The sequence below is a fragment of the Leopardus geoffroyi genome, chromosome D4 (genome assembly GCF_018350155.1).
Source record: "Leopardus geoffroyi isolate Oge1 chromosome D4, O.geoffroyi_Oge1_pat1.0, whole genome shotgun sequence".
Classification (NCBI taxonomy): domain Eukaryota; kingdom Metazoa; phylum Chordata; class Mammalia; order Carnivora; family Felidae; genus Leopardus; species Leopardus geoffroyi.
Window position 1 is genome coordinate 5356432 of NC_059342.1, and position 14503 is coordinate 5370934.

Below are 14503 nucleotides of genomic sequence, written 5' to 3' on the forward strand. Positions count from 1 at the left end.
TGACCACTTACCCCTCCAGCTACATCTGGATTTCTTTCATATCCTTCCTTCTCCCAAACTAATTGAAATAAAATACGTCGGTTCTGCATTTAATTTACCTCTTTCTAACCCCTCCGTCACTCCCTAGAAACTGCTTTTTCCAGCTCACCAATGAGACCTCGATGTTGCTAAGTCCAAGTTTTATTCTCCGGTGTTGTCTGAGTTGACCTTTATCGGCCACTTTGGTCTCCTGTCCTGGTTCGCCTCCTTACTGCCAACATACCACAACATTCTGGGTTCCCTCCATCTTCCTTCACTTCACCAGTGGCATCGTGTTTTGGGGTCCCCCGAGCTTCAGCCCCCCTTCTCTCTGCCCTCCAGCTGTTCCCAACAGGCCCATTGGGGACATTGGCGTAACGCGTACCACACTGATGTCAGTGAGTCCCCCGTCTACACCTCAAGCCCAGTCCCCCTGAACTCCCAACCCTGACATCCAGCTGGCTGTTCAGTACCTTGGCTTGTATTTCCCTAGGCATTGCGAAATCAGTTCGTTGAAAATGAGGGGAAAAAGTGTTTCCACAACAACCTTCTCCACCTCGGTACACAGCAACTGCATTCCCCCTTTGCTTAGACTGAAAACATGGCGGTCACCCACAACGTCTTTCTTTTCCCAACACACATCTAATTCACCCACAAGTCGTGTTGTTTCCAACTTCAAAATGGATCCGAATCCACCTTCATGACCACCAGCACCTGGGTTGTTGCTGCGGCTTCGCCGGCCTGCCTGCTGCTGCCTTTTCCCCACCGAGCTGATACTCCACCTGACAGCCAGGTGCCCAGGTCAGGCCATGTCGGTCCTCTGCCCCGAACTCTGCAGTGGCACTCACGTCAGAGGAGAGGCCGAAGCACAACGTCCACCGAGGCTGCGGTGGCCACGTGGCCTTCTGAGCCCGTGGAGCCACACAGCCCATCCCGTAGGAGATGTTGCCTTGTGAAGAAATCCTGACACTTCTCAACCTTGCTATTGAGAAAAAGTAAGCGTTTCCTATCGCGGACAACGTCAGTTTTGAGACGTGGAAAGTCAAAATGCGGAGAACGTAGTCACGTGCCTTGACTGATGGTAGTAGGAAGAGATTTTTTTCCACTTGTGATCTTGAAAGGCAGACCACGGTTCTGTTTCTGGATAAGATGAAGTTAGCACGCCCCGGCTCCCCTCTCCCCGTGGGTCCCCCTCTAAAACCTGGACAGGATGCCTTGAAGCAGCCGTCTCGGGACGCTGGGAAGCAAATAGCAGCAAGAAAGAGAAACCAGAATGCACCATTTACGTTTCCCCCCAGCATCGCTCGGCCTTGGTCCCAGATGCGGACTTGGGTCACAGACAGGGTTCCAAGAGAAGCCCTCTAGCCCCGACCGGAGGAGAGAGCAGAGGAGTCCCAATTCTTAGGGAATGCAGGGATCCCAATTCCCTCTTTTCCTGGTGTTTTCTGAGGCCCCAGTCCCCAGGCAGAGCCATGGAAATAGCAACAGAAGTTGCCCCGGGAGCTCACAAGAGCCAGAACTCCAGAAAGGACCTTTTGCTCTGAATAGGGCAGCTTTGGTTCAGAGACCGTAGGCGGACTCCCTTTATTTTTGTTTTCTTTCTCTTCTCACCCGTCGCTTGGCGATGGACGTGGTCGAGTTGCAGAGGTGCATAGAGCACACAAGACAGCAGCCTAAAAACGACCCTTTTTCTGGTCCCGTGATTGAGAAGGGAGACCAGGGGACCAGCAAGTACCTGGAAGGGCCCAGAGAAGGAACTGTTCAGGAAGGCGTGCCATACGTCGTTTACGAAGTCCTGGGCTCACCTCGGAGCTACTGGATCTGATCCGAGTGGAGCTGACCCGAATCGTAGACCATAGAAGTTGAGAACAGAGCGGAGCGGCTACCACCCAAGACCCAGACTGGCCACTGGGTGGCGCTTGAGGGAGGCAGATCTGAATAGTACTGCAAAACCTTTGCAAACTGGACTGCCATTAGAGACAGCCCACAGAAGGCCCGTTGGAATGTGTGGCCAGATCCTAGCCAGGCCGACTACCTGCAAAATAACTGAATAAAAAATAAGTAATAAAATATAAAAAAATAATATATATACAGATAGATATAGATGCGCATATATATATCGGTATCTATATATCGATATCTATGTCTATATTCAACATGCTCCACAAACTTTAAACACAGCCTGGAGTTTGTTAATATACTATTTAAAATATCTAGGAAAGAACCCAAAATTACTAAGCACAAAGAACCAGGAAAATCTAAGCTGGTTTAGGAAAATACAATCAACAGATACTAATGCAAATACGATACAGAGGTTAGAATTATCTGATAGAGTTTGAAACCGCTATTACGTAAGAGCCCTAATAAGTAATCGTAAACACTTTCTTAACAAATGGAAAAAGAGCACTTCATCAGAGAAATAGGCTCTATAAAGAGCTAAATGAAAACTTTTGAACCGAAAAATACAGAAACTGAAATAAAAGATGCCCTACAAGGGCCAAAGAGCAGATCTGAGATGAAACAGTCAGTGACCTTAAAGATGAATAGAAGTGATTCAATCTGAACAACAGAAAGGAAACAAACAAATCTAGAAACGAACAGGGCCTCAGGGAACCATGAGTTACCCAGAAAAGATCTAACATTCACGTAACTGAATACTCAGAAGCAGACAGAAGAGTGTGGTACCAGAAAAAATATCTTAAAAAAATAATGGCTGAAAATTTTCCAAGTTTGGCCAAAGACAGACTTGAGAAGTTGAATGAACTTCAAACAGGATAAACTCAAAGAAATTCACATCCAGACACATCGTAATCGTACTGCTGCGAATAAAGGCAGTGAGAAATTTTTTGAAATCAGCCAGAGAGAGTAATGTGTCATCTATAAGTGAACACCAACTCAAATGGCAGTGACTTTCTCATTAGAAATATGAAAGCCAGAGTAAGTGGTAGAACATTTCTCAAGTGCTAAAAGTAAAAAGGTTGTCAGTCCGGAATTCTGTATTCAGCAAAAATCTCCTTCAGGAATGAAGATAAAATAAAATTCTCAGATGAAGGGAAGCTAAAAGCATTCGTTACCAGAAGATGCTTTGAAAGACTTTCTAAAGGAAGATTCAGACAGAAGGGAAATGATATCAGAAGGCAATCTGGGACATCAGGGATAGAAAAACAGCATTAAAATTGGTAAATATCTGGGCCTCCTGGGTGGCTCAGTCAGTTCAGCGTCTGACTTTAGTTCAAGTCATGATCTTGCGGTCTTTGAGTTCGAGCCCTGCGTCGGGCTCTGTGCTGACAGCTTAGAGCCTGGATCCTGCTTCAGATTCTGTGTCTCCCTTTTTCTCTGCCTCTCTCCAGCTCATTCTGTCTGTCTTTCTCAAAATAAGTAAATAAATAAACATTAAAAAAAAACTTAAAAAAAATGTTTTAAAAAATATTTACCCAGATATGGTAAATATCTGGGTAAGTATAACATACTGTTCTATATTGAGTTATGTAAAAATATCTGAGGGTTAAAAGCAAACAATACAACATTATTTCATAGAGTTTTTAATGTGCACAGATGTAATACGTTCAGCAACAACAACATAAAGGGGAGCAAGGAAAGTGACAGAATCATTGGTGACATTTTTACAAATCAGCCAAGGGGGTTGAAATGGAGATTCTGAGCAGACTGTAAGTACATATACTGTAATTTCTAAAATAACCAATCAAGGAACAGTTATGGAAAAATAAAAACAGAATACTAAAAAATGTTTAAATAACCCAAAAGGAGACAGAAAAGGCGAAGTAGATGAAAAAAAAGTGTAACAAACAGAAAGAAATAAAACGGTAGAACTAAATCCCACATGTCGACAGTCGTATTTAATGAGATTGGTCTAAGTAAACCGGTTGAAAGACCGATTGTTACAACTCAACTATGTACTGTGTACAAGAAACTCACTTCAAATATAATGACATCAGAAGTTTAAAAATAAGGACAGGAAAAGACACACTGCCTAATTACTAATTAGAAGAAAGCTGGACTTTCTATATTAAAATCTTTGCTTGAAAGCATAGAAAATTAATAGACACAAGAAGTGATTAAGACGACATGAGAATCGTAAATGGGTGTGCTAATAACTGAGCTTCAAACTACATAAAAGCAACAACTGCCAGGATGGAAAGGGGAAATGGACAAATTCATAATTATAATTAGAGAATCCAATATGCTTCTCTCATTAACCTATGCAACTAAGAGAGGGAAAATGAGCAAGGGTACAGAAGCTTGAATGTCGCCACAAACCAACAGAATCCGATGGACATTTATGGGACTCCCTCCCAACAGTACAATACACATTCTTTTCACATGAACATGGATATAGCATATTCTTTGTCACAAGAAAACTTTAGCAACTACCAAATAAATCATACAAAATACATTCTTTGGCATCAATGGATTAAACTAGAAGTAAGTAACAAAGACAGTGAGTGTCTCCACAAACATTCAGAAATTTAACCCCGAACTGTTAACTAATAAGTGAGTCAAGGAGGCCTCAAATGGATATTATGAAACATCTGGACCTGTATAATAAGGAAAATATAACATATCAAAATGGTGGGGTACATTTATGGCAGTGCTTATAGGGGTATTCACAGCATTAAATGCTTGTGTTCTGAAAAAAAAAATTTCAACTCTATAATTTAAGCTTTTACCATAGCATAAGAAACTAGAAAAAGAAGAAAAAATAATTCAAAGTAAGCAGAAGGAAGGAAATAATAAAGATACGAAGAGAAAGCCATTCCATTAAAAGCAGACCAGTAGAGCTCTATAAGAGGAAGAAATATTTTTGAAAGATCAATAAAATGGATAAATCTCTAGCAGAACTGTTGAAAGAGAAAAGAGAAAAATTACCAATGTGAGGAGTGAAAGCTGGAGTATCACTACAGACCCCACGGACATCAGTAGCATAATAATGGCAATCTCCAAACAACTCTACACACATACATTTTCCAACATAGATAAAACAGATCGATTCCTTGAAAACCGCTAACGACTAAAACTCACTCAAGATGAAACAGACAACTGGAACAGACCTGAAAATAGTCATGGAATTGAATCCAGTCTGAGATGGTTTTGCTGGTGAATTCTCCCAAAGAAATAACACCATATTTACACAATCTCTTTTAGAAAATAGAAGAGGAAATTCTTCCCAAAATTACGTGAGGCCAACATGGCCCCGATATCCAAACTAGACAAAGAAAGTGCAAAAAAAAAAAAAAAAGAAAGATAACTACAGATAGCATCATCACAGACATATTTGCAAAAATCCTCAACAAAACATTAGTAAATAATCCAGGAATATATGAAAGAATGATCCGTCGACACTGACGGATTTACCCCAGGATGCAAGACTGATTCAGTGCAGCTGATCCTGGGACAACACAGGTTTGGACTGTGCAGGTGCACTTATATGCACATTTTTTCCCCCAATAAATCAGTACAGTCTTGTACATGTATTTTCTCTTCATTATGGTTTCCTTAATAATATTATGCTTTCCCTGGCTTACTTTATTATAAGAATACGGCATTTAATACATATAACACACAAAGTATGTGTTGACGTTACCAATAAGGCTTCCAGTCAACAGTAAGCCATTAGTAGTTAAGTTTTGGGGGAGTCAGAAGTCCCACATGGATTTTCAACTGTGCAAAGGTCAGTGCCTCTGACCCCCTGGTTGTTCAGGGGTCAGCTGTGTTTGGAAATCAATGTAATCTACCATTTTAACAGTTGAAAGAAGAAAAATCACACCAGATGCTTTTTCTGCATCAATTGATAGAAACACAATAATTCGTATTATGATTATATCATGAATCAGTGTGGTAATTTGTATCACGATAGCATCCACAATGAAATTCTTAGCAAACTACGAATAAAAGGGAACTTCATCCTAATAACGAGTATCTCTATCCAGAACACCTAGCATAATTATTGGTGAAAAACTGATCCCCGCCTTCCCCCCGCAAGACTGGGAACAAGATAAGGATATCCAATCGCACCACTTCTGTTCCACAATTTCAATCATACTAGAAGTCGTAGCCAGTGCAATAATGTACGGAAGGAAGGAAGAAGCATACAGGTTGGAAAGCAAGAGAGAAGACTATTCACAAACACGTGCTTGATTGGCACGAGTGTTTATAGAAGCTCTGTTTGTAAATGACCGAATCTGTCCACTACATGTGGACAAAGAAATGGCGGCCCCATCCACCTGGTGGAATACTACAGAATAGTAACAACATGTGGCAACCCGAGTGAATCTCAGAGGCTTTATGCTGAGTGAAAAACAAGCCAATGTCAAAAGGAAAAGGCAAAACTAGAGATCATGGTAGGCAGGGCTTGGGGGTGGGGGGAGGGTGTGACTATAAGGAAATAGCAAGAGGGAGTTTTGGGGGGATGGAACTATTCTTTATCCTGATTTTGGTGATGGTTGTACAAATTCGTGTGTGTATTTAAAAAAATCTTTTTAGTGCTTTAAATTATTTTTGAGAGAGGAGAGAGAGAGAGAGACAGAATGCAAACAGAGGGCAGAGAGAGAGAGGGAAACACAGAACTAGAAGCAGGCTCCAGCCTCTGAGCTGTCAACACAGAGCCCGACCCAAGGCTCGAAGTCGTGAACTGCGAGATCATGACCTGAGCCGAAGTCGGACACGTAACTGACTGAGCCATGCAGGTGCCCCTCCACGCGTGTATTAAAACTCATGTAACATCAATTTTTCTCTAAAAGTCAATTTTGCTCTATGATAATTTCATTTTTTTTAGGTTTATTTATTTATTTTGAGAGAGGAAGTGCGAGCAGGGGAGGGGCAGAGGAAGGGAGAGAGAATCCCAAGCGGGCTCTGCACTGACCGAGCAGAGCCTGACGCGGGGCCCAAACGCAGGAACCCTAAGATCATGACCTGAGCCAAACTCCAGAGTCGGACACTTAATCAACTGAGCCACGCAGGTGCCCTTCTATGATAATTTTAAAATAATACTGTTTTCTTTAAAAAACACAGGCCGTTTCCAGTGATTATCTCCCCTGATAGCATTTAACAGCAAAAAATGCTAGAAATCCAAAATGTAGTTCTTGTTTGTTCTGTTTCATTGCTATTGTCGCTGTCTTTTTTCTTTTTGGAAACAGATTCATTTTGGAACTCAGCTTCCTTCAACACGGAGACTTCATACCTTCATTTCCCTACGTTCCGCGGAGAGTTCAGTGCTGATGTGTCTTTCTTTTTTAAGACAACAGCTCCTTCTGGGGTGTTTGTAGAGAACCTGGGGATCACAGACTTCATCAGGCTAGAGCTACATGGTGAGTTCGCCCCCCGGACGAAGCCACCAGGCGCTCAGGAGTTAACAGTGACCCCTTTGAGAACCTAACTCCTGCCACACTGCAATGTGCTGTCACTTGTATTTCTTTCGTAAGTACTAAGGGTCTATTATTTTACTTCGCTATTTTTAATAGAGAGGAAAACAGCGATTCAGAAAACACATACCAGTCTGTGGAGCGGCACTTAGCTGCCCTGTGTGTGTGATCAGGATATTTAAAACCAAACTGGTCAAATAACTCACTACGTTGCAGAATCACTTCATTTAATTGACTGGTTACATCACTTATGCATGTACCTCAAAGCGCAGTTCCTTACTTAAAAGTTTCTTGTAGTGGGGCGCCTGAGTGGCTCAGTGGGTTAAGCATCTGACTTCAGCTCAGGTCACGATCTCACGGTTGGTGAGTTCAAGCCCTGCGTTGAGTCCCGAGTAGGGCCCCCGCGTCTGGCTCTGTGCTGACAGCTTGGAGCCTGGCTCCTGCTTCAGATTCTGTGTCTCCCTCTCTCTGCCCCTCCCCTGCTTACACACACACACTCTCTCTCTCTCTCTCAAAAATAAATGAGCATTAAAAAAATTTTTAACGTTATGTCATGCTTTTAAAGTATATGAAGATTGGGGCGCCTGGGTGGCGCAGTCGGTTAAGCGTCCCACTTCAGCCAGGTCACGATCTCGCGGTCCGTGAGTTCGAGCCCCGCGTCAGGCTCTGGGCTGATGGCTCAGAGCCTGGAGCCTGTTTCCGATTCTGTGTCTCCCTCTCTCTCTGCCCCTCCCCCGTTCATGCTCTGTCTCTCTCTGTCCCCAAAAAAAAATAAATAAACGTTGAAAAAAAAATTAAAAAAATAAATAAAGTATATGAAGATTTAAACCACCTTTAAATAAACCCACTTATACATCTGAAGCCAGCTAATACGTTAATTTTCTTCCTCTAGGTGACTATCTCGACTCTTTAGGGTTTTTAGCAAGATGGACAGTCTGCTCTGAGCAGGAATGTGTTAAAATCGCTTTGTTTCTCTTCCTCCGGGATACAGATTTATCTCGCCCTCCGAGCCAGCTCAGCGTGACATCTGTGTGCACCAGTGTCACTGTCTTGTGCTTTCATAAGGGGCATGTCATGGCACTTGGCCTCCTGTCTCGATAGACTGAACTTCCTCCCCCGTGACCCAACCGAGTGACGCTCCGTATCTGTATTTGCAGCTCCCTCGGAAGTGACCTTTTCCTTTGATGTGGGGAACGGACGTTGCGAGGTCACGGTGCGGTCGCCCACCCCCTTTAATGACAACCAGTGGCACCACGTGAGGGCAGAGAGGAATGTGAAGGAAGCGTCGCTTCAGGTGGACCAGCTCCCCAGCGAGACCCAAGCTGCACCTGCCAACGGGCACGCGCGGTTGCAGCTCAACAGCCAGCTCTTCGTGGGTGAGTGCGGCCGGTTTCTAGCTGAGCGGCGCGGACCCAGAGAAAGCCCTAACTGGACAGGCGGTGACGGCATCCAGCGCAGACTTCTGTCCGCGCCTTGGGCCGAGCGCCCATGTGATAGCATCCCTTTCCCCAGATCGTTACTATCGTTCCCATAGACTGTTGTCATTGATTACGGCCTCCCTAGATTTCCCAGTCTCGAAACTCCGGGAGCAGAGACACCCTGTCCGCGGTGGACTCCCTCCCAGGCTTGCGCGCAATCGCACCGATGATTCGCATTTGTTTTTGTTACTCCTTGTCAATAGGACTTACGGATCTGTTAGCGATTTTCATCCGAGTCTCCCGCTCCCCGTCTCAGGGAAGTTGGAGAACCTGCCTTGCGATCGTGGCGGGGTTCGCCAAGTGTCCCCTCACACGCAGACCAGAGGAGACTCGCGTGGCCGTGCCCCTCAGGACCACGCCAGCCACGGCTCCTCAGCACCGCCCTCCTGCAGCTCAGTCCTTGCAGACGCCGGGTTCAAAACCGGACTCTGGCTCCTTATCCTGGGTGCCCATTCTTTAAAGATCAACAGCTCTGGGGAGTGGGAATCTTCCCCTTTCATTTGCTTGCTCATTTTTTATAATTTTTTCTCTTGCCCACGGGGAAAGTTAAGTTTTGCTACGTGGCTTTTCAGACAACTCTGTTCTAAATTTGGAAAACGAGCAGATTACTGAAGTAGCTCTTACTTGGTCATTTTTCATGTATTTTAAAGTAAATAAGGATGCGGTCTAATTAAACACTGATCTAAATCACAAAGTAGCACTCAGTGTGCTTTGCCAGGGGATACCTACAGCATCTGGAGGCTGGTGCTGTGTGGGGAGTTCGTGAGTGTGTGTGTGTGTGTGTGTGTGTGTGTGTGTGCGCGCATTCAACCCATGGCCCCATAAATGTCTGCTTCCAGCACAGTTCTTACCGGGTAGGCTTCACATCAAGTCATGACGCTGGATCAAATGAAATAATTTTATTTTCTGATTTGTAATGCTGAAGATTGACTCATGGAATTTCTAGGAACAGAGTTTGCATGAACGTCTACCTAGAAGTAACATTTCCACTGAGATGTTTCTAGAGCTTGAGAAGCTAGTGGAACATTCTGATCTGGCGTATGTACCCCAGGCCCACCGAATCAGAGTCCCTGAGAATGAACCCCACCTCGGTTTTTAGCATGCATTCTAGGTGACTCCTGGGCACCCAGTTGTGAGAATAGGCTCCCATGAGACATGATAGAAATACAGAGAGTTACAGTGTTCAGTTAATGTTACTCCCCCTGACCTGAGAGCTGGATTTCATGGATTTGTCATTGATGGCACTTCTAAGAAGGGTTGGTATTACATATATAATTTATTATATACATATGTATAACAAATATATAACAAAAATGTATATATAACAAACGCATATGCAAATTTTAATGTATATTATATATGTTCAGTATATACAGCAAAACTCTTGTTGTATATTTACATGTACATATATATACATACATGCATAATTGTGTATTTTAATATACACATTTGTAATATATATCATATTGCAAAGATTTTCAACTATGTAACTTTATTGTGCACCTCATAGTTTATATGCTTAAACATTAAAAAGGATAAGTGGTGTTCTGTTTTTTATGAAGGAAGCAATGTAAAAATGTACAAATCTTTCTAAATCAAACTTGAAGAAGTATTTTTAAAATTTTTTTAAAGTTTATTTCTTTTTGCGAGACAGAGCGACGGAGCACAAGTGGGGGAGGGGCAGAGAGAGAGGAAGACACAGAATCTGAAACAGGCTTCAGGCTCCGAGCTGTCCGCACAGAGCCCGAAGGGGGCTCGAACTCACAAACCCTGAGATCATGATCTGAGCCGAAGTCGGACACTCAGCCGACTGAGTGACCCTGGAACTCCAAAGAAGTATTTTTTAGAATAAATATTTACCAAGGCCGACTTCAAAAATATTTTTGTCAATGGCTTTAATCAGTGTCGTTTGATGATTCTGAATATTTGATCACAGCCTCTGTTTTCAAAATTGTATTTGGACGGGTCACTTTTTTGACATTATCTGTATGGCCTCCGTGGGACGTGAAGACGAAATCCCGCAAAGACACGCAAGAACACATTTGCATTCGCAGTGTTTCCCTTGCAGGCGGGACGGCCACCAGACAGAGAGGCTTCCTGGGGTGCATTCGGTCGCTGCGGCTGAACGGGCTGGCCCTGGACCTGGAAGAAAGAGCGACGATGACGCCGGGCGTGGAGCCAGGGTGCCCGGGACACTGCAGCAGCTACGGACACCTGTGTCGCAACGGAGGGAGATGCAGAGAGAGACACAGGGGCATCGCTTGTGACTGCACCTTCTCTGCCTACGACGGGCCATTCTGCGAAAATGGTGAGTGTGACCCACGTGCGGGACCGGGACCGGAGAGGACGGCGCATCATTTTCCCCGTTCCCTTTGTGTGTCTGCCATCTGACCCTGTAAAGAAGGGATAAGGCAATTCTCTGTGATTAGCTTAAATAGATTCGTTTCGGTCCCGAATTTCTGTGTTTAACTTGGAAAGAGGCATGATTCTACTCTTGAGAAGCTCGTGACTACTTCTGTTAGATCCAGAATCATCAACACGGAGAACCACGGTAGCCAAAGCTATGGAAATCTTGAGGGGAATTTTGCAGGCAATAAGAAAATACTGAGTTCTACGTTATGGGAATGTGGGTGGGGATGTTATCTTTCTATCCATACTTGATTATTTTCTTTAATCTTAAATATGCTTAGATGTTTAAAACAATGAGCAAAGCATGCCATTATTATTTTCTCTCTTGAGATGTTTAAGAGTTAGAGATATTGTCGGGGCGCCTGGGTGGCTCAGTCGGTTGAGCATCCGACTTCGGCTCAGGTCATGATCTTGCAGTTGACAAGTTCGAGCCCCGCGTCGGGCTCTGTGCTGATGGCTCAGAGCCTGGAGCCTGCCTCAGATTCTGTGTCTCCCTCTCTCTCTGCCCCTCCCCCGTTCATGCTCTGTCTCTCTCTGTCTCAAAAATAAATAAACATTAAAAAAAAATTTAAGAGTTAGAGATATTATGTAACTATCCATTAAGAAGAGACTTGTTTTTGTTCTTCTTAATGTTATTGGTAACATAACGAAAACGAGTGTCATTCCAGAGATTTCTGCATATTTTGGAAGCGGTTCGTCCGTTATCTACAACTTTCAAGAACATCATAATCACACCTTTGGTAAGAACTCCAGCTCCTTGGCGGCTTTATTTCATGAGGATCTGACGCTGACCGGAGAAATGGCCACACTGAGCTTCCGGACCACAGGGGCCCCCAGCTTACTTCTCTACGTGAGCTCCTTCTACGAAGAGTACCTATCAGTTATCCTCGCCCCCAATGGTGAGCGTCAGACTCTACGAACAAGAAGACTGACTTAGGATATCAGGACCACATGGGGTGGGGGGTGGGGGCTTTTCCAGCGTTAAACCACAAAAAAGAAACACAATTGCAAGGCTTATAGATTCTCATTCTCTTAGGGGTAGTTTATTTTTCATGATAACCTCAATGTTTATCACTAGAGTTAACATTTCAATGGTTCCATTCAAGATGCCATTCTCCCGTGGAAGTTTGGTCATTTAATGTTTTCCCCGTGCAGATGTGTGCCTTGCTCTTCTCGGGGTCTTTCCTACCGGACATGAATAATCTCAATTAGTTTTGCAGTTCACTTTGAAACAAGATATCTCATTCTGTACATGGAGAACGTTTCCCCCTCCTTCTAAGTGAAGAAGTATATTAAACCATATAAAATCTAATCTTGAGGGGCGCCTGGGTGGCGCAGTTGGTTAAGTGCCGACTTCAGCCAGGTCACGATCTCGCGGTCCGTGAGTTCGAGCCCCGCGTCGGGCTCTGGGCTGATGGCTCAGAGCCTGGAGCCTGTTTCTGATTCTGTGTCTCCCTCTCTCTCTGCCCCTCCCCCGTTCATGCTCTGTCTCTCTCTGTCCCAAAAATAAATATAAATGTTGAAAAAAAATATTTAAAAAAAAAATCTAATCTTGATTAGCATGGGCTGAGTAGGATTGTTCTTTACCCATCAGTGGTTGAGCCTTTCAGGTCATCTCTACGTACAAAGAAAAGTGGGAGGAGAGCTACCCCACCCATGGCCACCAGGGTTTTCCAAGACTTTTCCAGTTGGAGAGCAAAACCAAGTTGGAACCTTGCCTCACAGAGAAGCAGGGCAGAAACTTGACCTTCTGGAGCATCTATGACAGACAGGAGTCAGTGGTGCATTTGTGGATAACTTGAGATTTAGATACTGTAGCAAATCATTTCTCTTTTCTCTGTTTCTTGATTATGGCAGAAACATTAGGGAGAAAATTCTGGTTGTGCAAAAAAAAAAAAAAAATCCTTATGCAAATGTCAGCAATACATTAAAATGCATTAAAGTAAGTCACCTTAAAAGAAGTTATGCTTATAGAAACTGAATGTTAATGCAATATTGCTTGAGGTTTTACCATTTAATAGTATGAATACCACATGAATAATTGACTTAGAGCCTAGCTTGGAGTTTTTATATACTTAACTTAGACTTACTCCTTTCGTTAAGGAAAATGGCAGAACTTGGAAAAAGACTATTTGGTCTTGACTTTTAAAATAGCGTTTACTAATGTTACACTGCGTGTTAACTAACTAGAATTTAAATAAAAACTTAAAAAATAATAAAATAAAATAAAATAAAATAAAATAAAATAAAATAAAATAGCGTTTAATTGGGTTCTCAGGGTGCCTAAGTGGCTCAGTCTGACTTCAGCTCGCAGTCTGAGTTTGGGCCCCACGTCGGGTTCTGTGCTGACAGCTCAGAGCCTGGAGCCTGCTTCAGATTCTGTCCCCCTCTCTTTCTCTCTGCTCCTCCCCAGCTTGCGCTCTGTCTCTCTGTCTCTCTCTCAAAAAGAAATAAACATGAAAAAAAACTTTTTTTAATAAAATAGTGTAATTGGATTCTGAATTCAGCCCTGGAATAGCACACGTACAATCAGTCTTCCAGGAAAAATCCTTGGTGTGCTAAGCGAATGCCCACTGGATTCAAATTGTATTAAATAAACAAAAATAAAATATGCTCTAGAACCTGCGTCGACAGGTTTTTTAAGATTCTAGTTTAGTTAAAAATGTCATTTTTCTCTTCTTTAGGAAGTCTGCAGATCAGGTATAAGCTGGACAGAAACCAGGCACCTGACGTTTTTAACTTTGGTTTTAAAAACCTTGCCGATGGGCAGTTTCACCAAGTGAAGATTCACAGGGAAGCGGCCGTGGTCTCTGTAGAGGTAAGGGGGTGGATTCAGCGAGGGCAACAGTCCCCAAACTTGTGACGCTCAGGATGTGTGACTTCAAGCAAACCTTTGACAGTAAATCCTAATAAAAGAGATACACATTCAGCATGGTCTTTCCGGAAGTCTTGGGGACAGAAAATGTAGTTAGAGCATTTGGTTTAGCAATTTTTGTGTTTGTTCAGCAAGAGGCTGACGGAGTTATTGTTAATACTTGACCATTTCGAATGAATGCTAAGCTGTCCTTGTCGGTAGGGGAATGTTGTCTGGTTTACAGCGACTGCTGGAGATATTCCGATGGGAACTTGTTCCCATCTGACTACAAAAAAAGCAAGTGCCATAGAAATGTAAACACAAGGGGAAAAGCGAGGTTTTGCTTAAAGTGGGAATACATTTTT

The 14503-nt window shown here is 43.3% G+C and overlaps 1 protein-coding gene across 4 annotated transcripts in view; it reads left to right on the top strand.

Annotated features, from left to right (window-relative positions):
• Nucleotides 1–14503, top strand: part of LOC123592539 (contactin-associated protein-like 3) — a 193955-nt gene that overhangs the window by 159829 nt on the left and 19623 nt on the right. For all 4 annotated transcript variants that reach the window (XM_045467707.1, XM_045467705.1, XM_045467706.1 and 1 more), the window contains 5 exons: nt 7173–7343; nt 8555–8773; nt 10944–11183; nt 11953–12183; nt 13969–14102. In XM_045467707.1, coding sequence (XP_045323663.1) covers nt 7173–7343; nt 8555–8773; nt 10944–11183; nt 11953–12183; nt 13969–14102 — 995 coding nt within the window. The remainder of the gene's footprint in view (nt 1–7172; nt 7344–8554; nt 8774–10943; nt 11184–11952; nt 12184–13968; nt 14103–14503) is intronic.